At 44.5% G+C, this 16,774-nt stretch overlaps 1 protein-coding gene and 1 long non-coding RNA gene across 4 annotated transcripts in view; one reads left to right on the plus strand and one right to left on the minus strand.

The window, feature by feature from the left end:
- adgra1b (adhesion G protein-coupled receptor A1b) overlaps positions 1 to 16,774 on the plus strand; it is a 116,830-nt gene that overhangs the window by 89,033 nt on the left and 11,023 nt on the right. For all 3 annotated transcript variants that reach the window (XM_076975211.1, XM_076975213.1, XM_076975212.1), the window contains 2 exons: positions 11,631 to 11,758; positions 14,996 to 15,119. In XM_076975211.1, the coding sequence (XP_076831326.1) occupies positions 11,631 to 11,758; positions 14,996 to 15,119 (252 nt within the window). The remainder of the gene's footprint in view (positions 1 to 11,630; positions 11,759 to 14,995; positions 15,120 to 16,774) is intronic.
- Positions 1 to 16,774, minus strand: part of LOC143476845 (uncharacterized) — a 65,460-nt gene that overhangs the window by 18,982 nt on the left and 29,704 nt on the right. The gene's annotated exons all lie outside the window — the stretch shown is intronic.

A 16,774-nucleotide genomic window follows, 5' to 3' on the forward strand; every position in this document is an offset into this window, starting at 1 on the left:
TAGGGAGGGGTTAGGGGGTATAAATATGGGAGGTAGGGAGGGGTTAGGGGGTATAAATATGGGAGATAGGGAGGGGTTAGGGGATATAAATATGGGAGATAGGGAGGGGTTAGGGGGTATAAATATGGGAGATAGGGAGGGGTTAGGGGGTATAAATATGGTAGATAGGGAGGAGTTAGGGGATATAAATATGGGAGATAGGGAGGGGTTAGGGGGTATAAATATGGGAGGTAGGGAGGAGTTAGGGGATATAAATATGGGAGATAGGGAGGGGATAGGGGGTATAAATATGGTAGATAGGGAGGGGTTAGGGGGTATAAATATGGGAGGTAGGGAGGAGTTAGGGGATATAAATATGGGAGATAGGGAGGGGATAGGGGGTATAAATATGGTAGATAGGGAGGGGTTAGGGGGTATAAATATGGGAGATAGGGAGGAGTTAGGGGATATAAATATGACAGGTAGGGAGGGGTTAGGGGGTATAAATATGGGAGATAGGGAGGAGTTAGGGGATATAAATATGGGAGATAGGGAGGGGATAGGGGGTATAAATATGGTAGATAGGGAGGGGTTAGGGGGTATAAATATGGGAGATAGGGAGGAGTTAGGGGATATAAATATGACAGGTAGGGAGGGGTTAGGGGATATAAATATGACAGGTAGGGAGGGGTTAGGGGGTATAAATATGACAGGTAGGGAGGGGTTAGGGGATATAAATATGGGAGATAGGGAGGGGTTAGGGGGTATAAATATGGGAGATAGGGAGGGGTTAGGGGATATAAATATGGGAGGTAGGGAGGGGTTAGGGGGTATAAATATGGGAGATAGGGAGGAGTTAGGGGATATAAATATGGGAGATAGGGAGGGGATAGGGGGTATAAATATGGTAGATAGGGAGGGGTTAGGGGGTATAAATATGGGAGATAGGGAGGAGTTAGGGGATATAAATATGACAGGTAGGGAGGGGTTAGGGGATATAAATATGACAGGTAGGGAGGGGTTAGGGGGTATAAATATGACAGGTAGGGAGGGGTTAGGGGATATAAATATGGGAGATAGGGAGGGGTTAGGGGGTATAAATATGGGAGATAGGGAGGGGTTAGGGGATATAAATATGGGAGGTAGGGAGGGGTTAGGGGGTATAAATATGGTAGATAGGGAGGGGTTAGGGAGTATAAATATGGTAGATAGTGAGGGGTTAGGGGGTATAAATATGGTAGATAGGGAGGGGTTAGGGGGTATAAATATGGGAGGTAGGGAGGGGTTAGGGGGTATAAATATGGTAGATAGGGAGGGGTTAGGGGGTATAAATATGGTAGGTAGGGAGGGGTTAGGGGGTATAAATATGGTAGATAGGGAGGGGTTAGGGGGTATAAATATGGTAGATAGGGAGGGGTTAGGGGGTATAAATATGACAGGTAGGGAGGGGTTAGGGGGTATAAATATGGTAGATAGGGAGGGGTTAGGGGGTATAAATATGGGAGATAGGGAGGGGTTAGGGGGTATAAATATGACAGGTAGGGAGGGGTTAGGGGGTATAAATATGACAGGTAGGGAGGGGTTAGGGGATATAAATATGGGAGATAGGGAGGGGTTAGGGGGTATAAATATGACAGGTAGGGAGGGGTTAGGGGGTATAAATATGACAGGTAGGGAGGGGTTAGGGGGTATAAATATGGTAGATAGGGAGGGGTTAGGGGGTATAAATATGGTAGGTAGGGAGGGGTTAGGGGGTATAAATATGGTAGATAGGGAGGGGTTAGGGGGTATAAATATGGTAGATAGGGAGGGGTTAGGGGGTATAAATATGACAGGTAGGGAGGGGTTAGGGGGTATAAATATGGTAGATAGGGAGGGGTTAGGGGGTATAAATATGGGAGATAGGGAGGGGTTAGGGGGTATAAATATGACAGGTAGGGAGGGGTTAGGGGATATAAATATGGGAGATAGGGAGGGGTTAGGGGGTATAAATATGGGAGATAGGGAGGGGTTAGGGGGTATAAATATGACAGGTAGGGAGGGGTTAAGGGGAATAAATATGGTAGATAGGGAGGAGTTAAGGGGTACAAATATGGTGGATAGGGAGGAGTTAGGGGTATAAATATGGTAGATAGGGAGGAGTTAAGGGGTATAAATATGGTGGATAGGGAGGAGTTAGGGCGTATAAATATGGTGGATAGGGAGGGGTTAGGGGTATAAATATGGTAGATAGGGAGGAGTTAAGGGGTATAAATATGGTAGATAGGGAGGAGTTAAGGGGTATAAATATGGTGCATAGGGAGGAGTTAGGGCGTATAAATATGGTGGATAGGGAGGGGTTAGGGGTATAAATATGGTAGATAGGGAGGAGTTAAGGGGTTTAAATATGGTAGATAGGGAGGAGTTAAGGGGTATAAATATGGTAGATAGGGAGGAGTTAAGGGGTATAAATATGGTGGATAGGGAGGGGTTAGGGGTATAAATATTGTAGATAGGGAGTGGTTTTTTCCTAAACTACATTATTTCATAATTTCATTTATGTGATGACTGTAGTATGACTCAGAATGAAAGAAATCAAATTGAGGGTGAAAGTGATGCTTTATATGGCTCGCAATACACTTGTAGATTAACAAGATATAGAATGCAACTGTGAGGTTAAAGTGATAGAACTGTCCATATTATTTCCTGCCTCAAGCCAAACACAAAACTGAAAGTGCAAAGAGACAAACATCTAGAAACACCTAGAAACACTAGGAACACCGGTTCTCATGTATAAATCCATATACGTTCATGTTTTTGAAAATGAATTATGACTAACAGACAACAGTGTGCCCGTGTGTTGGTGTGTGGTAGTGACCCTGACACGGTACATGTCTTGGAGAACATCAGCTAGCATGGTTTTCTCTCCTGGCATCCATAACCAGCTTTATTGTTATTGTACTGCGGTGTTCCAGCATGTCGGTGGTGTGTTCCTACAGTGCCGCGGTGCTCCAGGAAGACTCCTTTGCTCCCAGCTTCAAAGGGGGGGCTGGGTGGTGCCTCCACTGGCTCACAACAGGATGAAGTCTCTGTATGCTACTCTCAACCCTGATGTTGCCATTGGGTGAGGAGCTTGTGTGCAGTGCAATAGCAGTCATTAACCTCACTGTGTGTGTGTGTGTGTGTTAGGTTTGAGTAGATGGATAGTTATATAAAGTGTGTATATCTGGTACATTTCTGTCTCTCAGAGCTGCAGATTACAGTTGCTGTCTCTCTCTCTCTCTCTCTCTCTCTCTCTCTCTCTCTCTCTCTTTGCATTCTACCACTCTTTTCTCACTCTCTTTGATTCTCTCTCTGTCAGACAGAGGACACACAGTATGCTAGCTAGCAGGAGCTGCTGGCCTCAGACAGCTGGGCCTGTACTGTGCTGGAAGACTGTGGTCTGAACACACTCTGACCTTGCCACAGGTCCTGTAGCTACACTGTGGGGTCCTGCTGCACAGTAGAATCAGAATGGCTTTTGTTAAAATATTTGACTAGATATGCTGTACATATTTTGTGTAGGTCAGAGTATTTGGTACACACAGTGAATTCATACCAAGCCCGCTGTGCAGTGAAATGTGTGAAGGCTGTGAAGAAAAAGGAAGTTATAGGAACTTGGCAGTAATGACTTCTTTAATATGAACCCAAAGATAAACATGCTTATGCAAATGTATCACATTTCCATCTGAATCTAGGCTAAACATCTGTAAAGAAATTATTTATATCTTGTTTCTGGTATTTGATGCTAATGATGTTTTGAACACACACACACACACACACACACACACACACACACACACACACTACTCCCAAAAATGAACGTTACAGCCCCTCCCCTTGGGGTATGTGTTTACTGTATGTTGTCTACGTCTAGTGGTCTGCGTCTGTGCATCTTCTTGGGTGTGGATGTGTCTGAGTGTTCATCAGTCTCACCTGTGGCTCGTCTCGTGATCACGCGGGGCTTATGTGGTTTCTCTATTTAATGTGCGTTTGCGCTGTGTCCTGTGCTCGTCTTTGTCAGAGTCTTAAATGTGTTATTGTTGTACGTGCACTATCCGCGCTTATTTGTGTAAAATTAAAGTACGTCACTGTTTGCAAGAGTGGACTCGTGCCTCGTCCTTCTTGCCGCACCGCGTGTGACAGAATCCGTGAATGGACCAATACATTTCCCGGTTCAATTAGAATTGGTATTTAAACAGTCCTACTCATCATGCTGTTCACATTTTCAAATCACATGACCAAGTCGACACCTAATAATTAATCAACAGTACCTTATCGTTGTGAGGCTTCAGACAGGATGTTTTCAGATGGAAGTGGCCATTGTGCTTAAAGTTTCACAGAGTGTCACCAGCAGGTTGCAACAGAGACACACAGAGACTGGGAGAGTCACAGAAACACGTAGAAGTGGACGTCCTTTGGCCACATCCCACACTGATGACTGCTTCATTGTGAACAGTGCCCTGCAGGACCGGATGATGAATGTCACACAACTCCAGGCACATTTAAGGGAGGTGAGAGGTACCCGAGTGTCATGTCAGACCATTCAGAACCGTTTACATCAGAGTGGTCTGCGTGCTAGATGATCTGCAAGGGTACCTGACCGCACCACCAAACACAGGTGTCACTGTCTTGCATGGGCCAGGAGGCATTTACACTGGACGAGGGACCTCAGTGCTTTTCACTGATGGAAGTCAATTCACACTGTGCAGAAATGATGGCCACCAACGATGTTGGAGACATCAAGGAGAGCGCAATGCATCAGCCACTGTCATCAGACGAGCCTTTGGTGTTGGTGTTATAGTGTGGGCAGGTGTGTCTAGTCAGTACAGAACTGCCCTACACTTTGTGAAATGGTACAGTGAAGAGCCCATACTACTTGAATAACAGTTAATCCAGTCACTGTGCCTCTGCATGAACAACACAGGCCTGATTTCATCTTCATGCATGACGATGCTCCAGCACATGGAGGTCGCATCATTAGTCAACGGCTGCCGGAGACTGAAGCACCACAGATGGGGTGACCTGCACTTTCTCCCGACCTGAATCCCACAAAAAACCCTACAGAATCAGCTGAGCCGCCGTGTAGAGGCTCGTAACTCTGTACCCCAGGACCTCAATATATATAAATATATGTCTTCATCCTGTCCTCCAGAACTCGGAGCTTCTGTCCTCTCATATTGCATAATAAACACCCACATGCTTTTTTTTTTGCAAGCGATACCATCAGCGATATGCATGTGTGTCTGCCCATGACTCAACGTCCACATTCAAATCGCCGTGGAGACGAGGCTGTGTGATGTCATGTTCTATCCAAAATCCCACTCCTTTCTGTCAGTTACGCCCGGCGGCTGAATGAGCGATGCACCAAACTATCAAAGGTGAAATTTAATCTGGGCACCAAGATTAGCCCCCAGCAGGCCACAGGCGTGGCCCCTCCGCACCCCCTAATGAGGGCTGGCCATGGAGACGGTGGCAGGAGGGGACGGCAAGGCCACTTAGTGGTAAATGGTGCAGCCGGCAGAGCTGTCAGTGTGTGAGATGGGACCGGCTGAGATCATGTCATGCACTCCATAATCAAAGAGGGGAGAGGAGATTGCATTGCCTTGCCTGGAGGGAGAGAGACTGAGAGAATGGAGAAAGGGAGCAGAAGAGAGAGAGAGAGAGAGAGAGAGAGAGAGAGAGAGAGAGAGAGAGAGAGAGAGAGAGAGAGAGAGAGAGAGAGAGAGCCTTACAGGGGGCAAATGGAAGAGGGTCACAGATTAAGTAAATGGTTGAGTGATCTAAACCAAGTGTCTCACACACACACACACACACACACACACACACACACACACACACACACACAGGGTATTATTGAAGGGTGGCAGCCATGTACAAGCAAACATGTCTGTCAGAAATGCCACTGTTTACATTTAATTGTGAGCCAAGCTTGCTCCTCTGGCGATTGTCAAACGTTAATGGACATTAATTCAGAGCAGTTTCACTGCTAAATTAAGTGGAGTGGTTGCATGCATCATGTACGAATCAGGCAGTGAATGTGTTTTCGGCCCAGCCATCCCTCCCTAGACAGCAATGCTTGTTCCACTGACATCACAGGGGACGCTGCAATGTAAGTGATGCAGCTCAAATTACAGCAACGCAGCAGGAGGGGAGCTGCTGTGTGTCCTGTAGCAGGACTGACTGGACTACTGCTGTGGGTCCTGTAGCAGGACTGACTGGACTACTGTTGTGGGTCCTGTAGTGGGACTGACTGGACTACTGTTGTGGGTCCTGTAGTGGGACTGATTGGACTACTGCTTTGTGTCCTGTAGTGGGACTGACTGGACTACTGCTGTGGGTCCTGTAGTGGGACTGACTACACTACTGCTGTGTGTCCTGTAGTGGGACTGATTGGACTACTGCTTTGTGTCCTGTAGTGGGACTGACTACACTACTGCTGTGTGTCCTGTAGTGGGACTGACTGGACTACTGCTGTGTGTCCTGTAGCAGGACTGACTGGACTACTGCTGTGTGTCCGTGTGTCCTGTAGCAGGACTGACTGGACCACTGCTGTGTGTCCTGTAGCAGGACTGACTGGACTACTGCTGTATGTCCTGTAGCAGGACTGACTGGACTACTGCTGTGGGTCCTGTAGCAGGACTGACTGGACTACTGTTGAGGGTCCTGTAGCAGGACTGACTGGACTACTGTTGCGGGTCCTGTAACAGGACTCACTGGACTACTGTTGCGGGTCCTGTAACAGGACTCACTGGGTTCAGTTTTGGAATGCTGAGTTGTGCTGTTTCAGGCCATTTGCAGTGATGTGAATCTTCATTGACTTTTTAGGACTATGAAGTTCCATGAGGAGAGAAACAGTTCATGAGCTGGTAGTATCAAATGGGTGAATTCCTTGTTTTTGTCATATTGTATTTGTGTTTTGTATGAAACTCAGCAGGAGTGGTGACTGTGGGTAGAGTTATTGTGTAGAGCTCTGTTATAAGAATCCCTGTGGATTCCTGCATGATTCACATTTTCATATAATTCATTTCCAGATCTTTGTGATGCGAGGTTGGAGCAACACAGGGAACAATATGTGAGAAAGTGTTTTCTCTGACAGCAGTTTCCAGCAATCATTCCTTCTATGCACAGTGGTGCATTTGACTATCACCTCTTGAAGGACAAGTGTATTGACCAGTGTGCTCATGTGAGCAAAATACATGTATGCTTATGAATGGAAAATACATGTATGCAAATAAGCAAACCCTGCCATTACCCTCACACATCCACACCCCTCACCGACCAGGCAACAACATTCCCATGACCCAGCTGAGTTTAGGGTTGGGTTAGGTTCCCTGCTGAGTGGCTGAAGTATAGTTTAGCTCAAATGCACTTTTACCAGCACAGTACAAAGCTGACAGCTTATAGACAATGTAAGGAGGACCTATGAGATGCAGCACTGTGCAGACGCCTTAGGCCACAATTAAATGTGTCGTTTTAGCAATGGTAATGACCATATATAATTATTTATCAATCTCTTTACTGTATTACAATACAATAAGACGATTCAGGATATCTGTGTTTGGTATTAATTAAAACAGAAGAAATCAGAAACAGCTTCTATAGACTACAGTGCCAAGTATCTATGGTACCTGAATGAAATAGTACCTTTTGCCTGCAGAACACATTTTTGTTCTGAAAATTGTGGGGAGGGGGGTTATGTAAACATATGTACTACATCTTCTATGTATTTGTTTAAATTTGCACAGTACTTGATCATCTGCAATATTGCTAATATGATGAAAACTGACCTTAGTTAACATGATTGCTGATAGTTAGGTGAAACTGCACCATAATGCCATTAACTGTTCAGGATGGATAAGTAAATATGTCTAAGGTGGTGACAGTTCACTATGCAGCTGAGATGTTTGTAAAATGTGGTATGGACTTCATTAATACCAGAGGGTATGTATGCCCTTGCTTATCGTCTATCATATTTCAGCGTGTCCTTAAATATCTTGTCAAATGTGTAAACTTTGTTTTTCAGTACCAGCGGCCGTAGCTATTAACCTTTCCTTAACCTCTTTCTTGTCACTGAGGTTTCTCGTCACTAAGGGTTCTTGAGTGATGTGATCCGAGCGTCCACAGCAGGGGTCAGCGTGGCACAGAGAGCATTGTTAGTCTGACCTTGGGCATCACAACCATGCAAATCAGGCCCGCCTAATCCCTCCACTGGAGCTCCTCCTCTTTGCAGGTGCTAATTGTTAGAGCTCCACAGCTTTGCATCCGCCCTGCAGGAGAACGGAGGCACGCACCTTTCCACGGCTGCCGTTTTTTGCGTTGCTGGGTACAATCGTAAAGCCTTTGAGAAATCTTTTTTTGTGGATATTGATAGCCACCATCTTAATGATGCTGAATCACTACCTGTCCCAGCTTAAATGACAAACGTCATGCACCTTCATGTGAGCCACTATGTTTCTTGGGTTCTGTACAGAAATGCTTAGATGTAGAATTTACAACACCAATTACAGTTATGTAACAATTACATTTAAATCAAACCTCAAGTATGTTGCTGAATTTTATGTATGTTGTAAATTCGGTGTCAGATTTTGGCATATTTCATTGCATTGTGACACTGTTTTACTTTCTAGACACCTTAATTTGGGCTGCAGTATGTCTCGATACATATACACTCACGTGTATGTTCATATATCCATGCACATGTACTGATGAACACATCCTGGATTTTTGTCTGAAGTTTTAAAATCTTCACATACTATCAGGAGACCTCCTGAAACTTTATTTCATTTATTTTTACCAGCTCTGTTTGTCTTTATTACTTCCTGTGTGAAGTCCTGACACACTGAACATCTTTGCGTGACCCCCGATTCACCCCGATTTGTACACAGCTCGGCAGCTTTTAGTGAATATATAGTGCATATGCAGTGTGTGTGTGTGTGTGTGTGTGTGTGTGTGTGTGTTAGTGCAGATAGGTCCTCAGCATGCCATGTCCTCTCGGGGGGGATTGGATGTACTGATGTGCCCTATGTTTTTTGATAGAGTGACATTTGATTTGCTAACTTCAGTTCCAGATTCCTACTAGAGCAGTGATGTAGTGCTGAGGATGATAAAGCCCGCAAGTGCTTGGGCAGCCAGCCAAACCATCTTCATCTCTGGATCAGGCCCGTTTTTTCTGTGTGTTGCGGGGGGGTGTAGGTGTGTGTGTGTGTAAATCCATCTTTTTATGTTGTGTGTCCTTTTGTGTGTCACAGCTCAGACCAAATCCCCTGCCTCGTTTGTGGAGATAAATATTTACAACTTCCACCATTTCCTCATTTTCTCCCCCTTTGCCCTCACTCGTGTCAATCCATCTCTCTCTCTCTCTCTCTCTCTCCTCCTCTCCCTCTCTCTCACTCTCACTCTGTCTGTCTGTCTGTCTCACTCTCTGTCTCTCTCTCTCTCTCTCCAAACGTAAATCCTCTATCTCCAGTCCCCAGTCTGGCCCACCCCACTGCTCCACGGGCCCGCCTCACCGCTGCTGCCCCATAGGAAGAGTGTGTGCGGCGGACGCTGCTGGAGCTCGTCTGGACCTGGACGACGGGCGTGCAGATGTCAGGCCGGCAGAAGTGTGGGCACTTGCTGGCATCGGTCAGGCTTGCTGGCTCGCTCACATTAGTGGGGATTGGTGGGATTAGCCAGGCTGCTAGGCAATCGCTTTTGCTGCATCGCTTTGCTAATATGTGTAGTCAGGGTGTGGGGCCACAGTGAGGCTCACGTTCACCCCCACTGCCTGCCTGTTGTGAGAGGGGCTTGAGCCCGGCACCTACGCTAGGACACGGGCTGCCTCTGGCCGCTCAGTAATATGCTAAAGTGGCAGCAGGCTTCTGCTGCTTGGCTAAGCTAATGTAGCGATTTTGTCAGCTCAGCTGGAACGATCTGGAGTTTTACCAATGAGCAGAGTAATGAAGCCTGAGTCTGTGCTGTGATGTAATACATTGGTAATAATTATTATGACTTCCAGACTGCACTTACCACAGGGTGTTACCTATCTCTAGGAAACAGAAAGAGAAGCGAAAAAAAAGGAAAAACAGAGAAAAATACAAATATTCAGCAATATTCCTGGTGCAGAATGAACTTTTAGTGTTGAATGAAGACCTACAGTATGGAGTTACAAATGCAGTGTTCACTTAACTCCTGCAATGTGGAGATTTTAATGCAGTGCTCAATTAGTAATGTGGTGTCACATTAATTCCGCCATTGTTCTGATTCAGGTTTATTTGTATAAATTTATTTATTTGTATAAACACTGTGAGTGTTGCTTCAACACTGCATTATTTATACTGTATGAGTCTATCGAACACTGCATTAGTTACTCTATACTGTATGAGTCCATTGAACACTGCATTAGAAATGTTTTTTGCTGGCTAGTCTAAGAGAAAGTAAGAGCTGGCTGGCCCTGAGATATAGCTGCTCTATCTAATACAGGCGTGTACTATAGAGCTTGAGTTAAGCAGAAATTTGAATGATTCACTAACATGGTTTCTCAGGTTTAGTGGCCTTCACATGAAACAGGACAGAACCAGGTCCACAGCTCCTAACATTTTATCCTGAATGACAGCTTTTCAGGGCCGTGACGTTCACATCTTCTTTTTGACATGATTTCAATACATTCTCACATGATCAAGTACGCTGCTCCAAAACCACATTGAACAAATGCACTGGTAACAACCAATGATGAAACAACACAGAATAGTATTATCCTCTACTCTCCTCTTCCTTTACCACTATATGTGTGTGTGTGTGTGTGTGTGTTTTTGCACATTTGCATGTGAAAAAAAACTTGGGTCTGTGCATATTATGCATATGCTGTACATAATACCTATGTGAGAGAAAGAGTTTGGTCTATGTGTTATCATATGTAACATGTGACAGACAGTTGGGTTTATGGATATTTTCCAAAGGTTATGTGTATGTAAGAGAGAGCTGGGTCTGTGGTCATTTGCTGTATGTAATTCATCTTAAGGCCCGTGGTCTGAGCCGGCTTCACGGTCCGTTGGGCCACCATGCTCAAGGGCAGCTGTGAGTGTGACGCTCACACCGTGGCTATGAACACACAGACACTCCCAGCCCATCCGTACTCCAGCTGAAAGCTATAAAATGCCTGACCAAGCTTGCATCGGGCATCTGTCCTGATTTGATAGACAAGCACACTGTGGGCTGACTGCATGCTGACAGTCTGTGGATGCACTACTATATAAGGGCTTGCAACAATATTGCAGCAAGCTTTCCTCTGTAATGCCTCGGCTAGCCTGGTTGGACGTTGGCTTGGTTATTTTTAAGAACCATCTTGGATGATGCCCGTCTGGGGCTGCTGCCATGGTTGTTGCAGTTGTCAGATGAGACGAACAGACTGAGTGCACTTGCTTACGTGCTCGATTCTTATTGGCTCTGATCTGGTTTGCTGTCATGGTTACTCAGCTTCCTTCTGACTGATGTCAGATGCCCAGCTGTCCTTGATGACGTCACTGCTAAAACAGTTCAATAATCACACTGATTTTCTCTCTCTCCGTCTCTCAATTTTTCTTGCTCTCTCTCTACCTGTCTCTCTACCTGCTCTCTCTCTACCTGTCTCTTGCTCTCTGACCCCCGTGCAGGATCTGAAGAAGGTGCTGTCGTTCCCTCCGTACCCGGGGGACTTCCTGCACCCGGTCGTGTATGCCTGTACCGCTGTCATGCTGCTCTGCCTCTTTGCCTCCATCATCACTTATATCGCGCATCACAGGTAGGCCAGCCCCTGTGCACTCTCATTACAACAGAGCCTGTGGGGCAGTCATTATAACCAAGCCAACAAGGCTATCATTACAGCAAGGCGTGTGGGCCTGTTTTTACGGCCAGGCCTTTAGGGCTTTGCTGAATGGCACTGATGGACATATGTGGTCATTTTTTTGTCCCAGAACCTACCAGCTTACAGGGAAAATTGCTATTGTCTCAGCTCTTTCACTGATTATCCCAAAGCTTTTTTCAGCTGGCTTATTAAAATGTGTGTGTGTGTGTGTGTGTGTGTGTGTGTGTGTGTGTGTGTGTGTGTGTGTGTGTGTGTGTGTGTGTGTGTGTGTGTATGCATGTGTGTTTATGCACATATCTGTTTGTCATAAAACATAATAGTAATGGCCTTGAATGGACAAAACAGAAACACACACATACTAGTCAATTCAGCAAAGCTTTCTTTATCGGGTGGGAAAATGTGTTTGGACTATAGTAGTACTGGTGACTCAGTGCCCCCACCCCCCCTGCACCTCACTCTCCAGCGTTCTCTCACCTCACCTTTCATCTCTTCCAACTCGCTGCCTTGAGTTTGTCCTCACGCTGGCGCTGGGCTCATGCAATACGTCAGGCCTTTCTAACAGACTGAGTCATTACAGGTGCCATAGAATATATGTATTCAGTACGTAAAATTTGTTCTTTGATGTCTTCATATAAGGTGTGTGAATATGCTCAGGGTGAAAAATACCCAGATGCGGTTACAACCCTGTGATTCGACCTTGGAATTAAACTGTTTTCCAGTTTTGATGGTCTCATGCACAGTTTGATTATCTGTATTTTGATTGGCTGATACAGTTCCGCTATTAAATCTTAATAAAGGAGTAACTTCACTACAATTGTGTTGTTACTTTGCAAATCATTAATAACAAATTATGCAGAAACTCGCGACTCCTGAATACATTTGAACTACTAAGCCTAGCTAATGAAATGGATTCGTTTGGTTACCTCTTATACACTATCTCCTACTGTTAGTGTCCGTCAGGCGCAGTAAAGCACTTTCTATCTTAATAGGCTAACTACATTCATAGTGCCATATGTTATAATTAACTGAACAAATAAATTGCTACTAAATAAACTGACTCACCTTTTAACGATGGCCAGCTTTCATTTTTCAATGCCTCTTTTCATTGAGTCTTGATTGAACTGAATCCGCCTACTTGTGGTCGAAGCTGGTATATCATGGTCATTATTAGCCATTGGTTCTTCTATGATTATTTATTTAAAGTTTCCATTCAGATATTTGAATTTCTCAAACAAAACAAATTATAAGACATATCGAATGTCTTATAAAATGACAATTAACTTCCACTTCAGTTGTGATGCTAAAGTTAGCTAGAAGGAGCAAGATACTTAATTACAGCATATTAAAATGCATTGTTAATATGTTGGTGTGCACTGTAGTAGTGTACTAAAGTGCATTGTTAATATGTTCATATGTTGGTGTGCGCTGCTTGGTTATTATACTAAACTGCACTGTAATGTCCACGTGCACTGCTTGGAGCTTGCTAGTAGTAACATTACATATACCCATAGAAACTTGCTTTCTATCTCGACCACAGCACAAAGAAAATTAGCTTAAGCTGTTACCTCACTATGAAACTTTAAATTATCTGGAAGTTAGCTAGCTTCTTACATGTTGTGGTTGAAGTTGTCATGACAGTAAAGATGATAAAAGCTCTCTCCTCTATTCAATGTCAAATGCTGAGTGCAGCCTGTTTGATATTGTCTGTGGTTTCAGAAACTACAGAGCAAAATTAACTGAGCAAACTAATAAGTCTGAATGAAAGTTGTCCGGGATCCTGTTAAATTTGCAAATCAACTGCCTGTTGACAGTTAGGCTCCTTGGGAAGAGTATGAAGAGTGCCTTCACAGCCTGGAACAGTACATGGGCTGGTATATGCATGTAAAGTTATGTAACAGTCATGACTGTTACATCACGTGGGTTTGGATTGTTTTACCTTTTGTTTGTGTGGAGGTGACAAGATTCATGGCTTTTCAGTTCCATGCACTGATCTCCCCTTATTCATCTATGCAAAGGCAAATGCAGTTTCCCATTCTATACCATGAGCAGTTGTGTGTCTGAGTCTACATACATCCTACATACATACATAAATGAGTTCCCACATCATTTAAAAATAAAACCAATCTGCCCACCTTTGCTCCTTGACTTACTCTTACTCAGATCACATGGTGTTGCCTACTTCACACCGACTACCTTCTCTGATGTATTAGAGGAATGCTCTTGCTGTTTATGGCAAAAATGAATGTAAAATCCACTATCCTGACTCTCCTACTCTGCAGTGACACACACACACACACACACACACACACACACACACACACACACACACACACACACACATGCATGGAGAAGAGAACGACATTCTCTAAAGGATCATCTTTAGTATTTTAAAGTGGACTTATCAATGAATGTTGTTGTTATCTGATCAGGGAGGTGCACACATGATGACACACACATACAGACATGCACACAGGTACACACACACACACACACACACACACACACAGACTATGCTGGTGGTGATATCAGGTTAATGCTGTTGACCCACTGAAGCTGCTACTGCCTGAACTGCTCTCTGCCCAGACTACAGATGATTTATGACCAACTGGAGAGAGTATGAGAGAGAGAGAGAGAGAGAGAGAGAGAGTGAATGAGAGAAAAACAAAATGTAGGCGAGTTTGTGTGAGAGTGTGTGTGTGTGTATGGGATAGAGAAAGAGAGGGAAGGATTGTGTGTGTGTGGTGTGTGTGTGTGAGAAAGAGAGAGAGAGAGAGAGAGAGAGTGTAAGAGATAGTGAGAGAGAAGGATGACTATGGTGTATGGGAGAGAGAGTGAAAGAGTAAGTAAGCATGAGGATCTTTGTATTTTTATATTATAGCACTTTATTTAGTTCAGGTCATTTATTTACTTATTTAAAATATTTTTCATTATTTCTTTCATTTCCTTTCTATCAGTTCCTTTCTATCATATATTTTCTTTGGGATTTTTCTTTCATATACATAAGTGTGGGTGTTGTAATGGTTGTCCAGCATGGTTCTGTCCTGGTGCTGCACTGTCAAACTCATCAATGACTTTGAAACCTCTGCAGCATCTTTTGACTGAGGCTTTAAAGGATGAGATGTGCGTTCACACGCAACAGTTTCACCATGTAATATGTTCTCCTCTTGGTGACAGTGCGATCCGGATCAGCCGCAAGGGATGGCACATGCTCGTGAACTTCTGCTTCCACACGGCACTGACGTTCGCCGTGTTCGCCGGAGGCATCAACCGCATCCAATACCCCATCTTCTGCCAGGCCGTGAGTGTGCTCAGAGTCTTCATCATCTTCATCATGTCTCTCCTTCTCGTCCCCTCCCCCACCCTTTCTTGCTCTGCCCATCTAGCCCTCAGCTTTCTCCTTTTCTGTCCTTGTCTTTGTCTTTCTCTCCCTATCTCTCTCCCTCTCTATCTCCATTTCTCTCGCTCACTTTCTCTCTGTTTCTCACTCTCACTAACTCTCCCTCTCTCTCTCTCCCTCTCTTTCTCACTCTGTCACTTCCTGCCTTGCTGAATTATTTTTATCTAATGATGGGCACTAATTTCCCGATGTCTGCAGCACTCTCTGATTTAGCTTTGTTTGTGTGTGTGTATGTGTGTGTATGTGTGTGTGTGTGTGTGTGCGCGCGCGCGCCCCCTCAGTGTTAATAACAATGGCTACAAGACTTTTTGAATCCTCCCTTGATGGGTGTTGTTTTTTTGGTTTGTGCTGTTTAGCTCTTGGCAATGATAGTGTACATCTTCTGAGAGAGAAGCAAATGTTGTTTGTCCCTAGGGTGCCCCCATCCTAAAGGACCATTTATAGACTGTTGTGCAGTTTTAATTAGAGGGTGTGTGTGTATGTTTGTTTTGTTGTTCTGTGTGGGAGCAGGAAAAATTAAAGAAGAGAGGGAGATGTGCGTAGTGTGTGTGGTCACTCACCTTTCATGACCTCATTTATCTCATCATGCCGCACACATACCATTCACACCACTGTATCTATGACCTGACCTGCAGTACTGGAACCCTTTTCTGGAGAGCATGTTATTTTGTAACCAAGTCAAGATTACTATAGCCGCACTTCCCTGTGGAATATTTCTGTGTAGGCTCAGGTAACAGCCTTGTTCAAAGACTATTGGTCTGTAGCATCAGACACGTTCTGACTCACTCAGGAATTTGGATAACATTGTGTATAGATGTATTTGTGCTGATGAAAAAACCTTAAGTACTTTTAAACTTGCCTGCAAATTCCATGATAAACAGGACGCCTGCACTGCCATTAACCCCACTGGGGCATCATGGTGTGGTTGGGGCTGGTCCCATGTGAGCTATGACATGTGCTTCTCTGTCAGTGTGTGCAACATAGTATATATTAGCATGCAAGAGTGTATTTTGCAGGAGAGCACTAATTCCTGTGGCATGGGATTTGTACAGTAGTGTGCAAGTGTGCATTGTTAATATGTTAGTGTGCACTGCTTTCGGGTAGGACACTAAAGTGCATTGTTATTATGTTATTGTGCACCTACTTAGGTAGTGAACTAATGTGCATTGTTAATATGATGGTGCACACTGCTTCAATGGGGAACTATAGTGTATTATCACGGTGGCCTTTTCTCAGATGTACCTGCGTAATGCCCCTGCTGACACCTCACTCAGTCAGTAAATTCTCCTCTCAGTACAGTATCTGTGACAGATTTGCCTCCACATACACCTGCAGACTCTCTCTCTCTCTCTCTCACACACACACACACACACACACAACCCAGCACTGAAAGCCATACAGGTGCTCAAAACTAAGCAAATAAAAAATCATCTTAATCACAGTCACGCATAGATTATCTTAACTGTCAGCATCAGCACTGGTGCTGTTGGAGGGCTCACAGCTTTGTTTCATATTACTGGCTCAAGCTTATGAATGAACAACCCCAACCTGTTGAC

The sequence above is a fragment of the Brachyhypopomus gauderio genome, chromosome 15 (genome assembly GCF_052324685.1).
Source record: "Brachyhypopomus gauderio isolate BG-103 chromosome 15, BGAUD_0.2, whole genome shotgun sequence".
Classification (NCBI taxonomy): domain Eukaryota; kingdom Metazoa; phylum Chordata; class Actinopteri; order Gymnotiformes; family Hypopomidae; genus Brachyhypopomus; species Brachyhypopomus gauderio.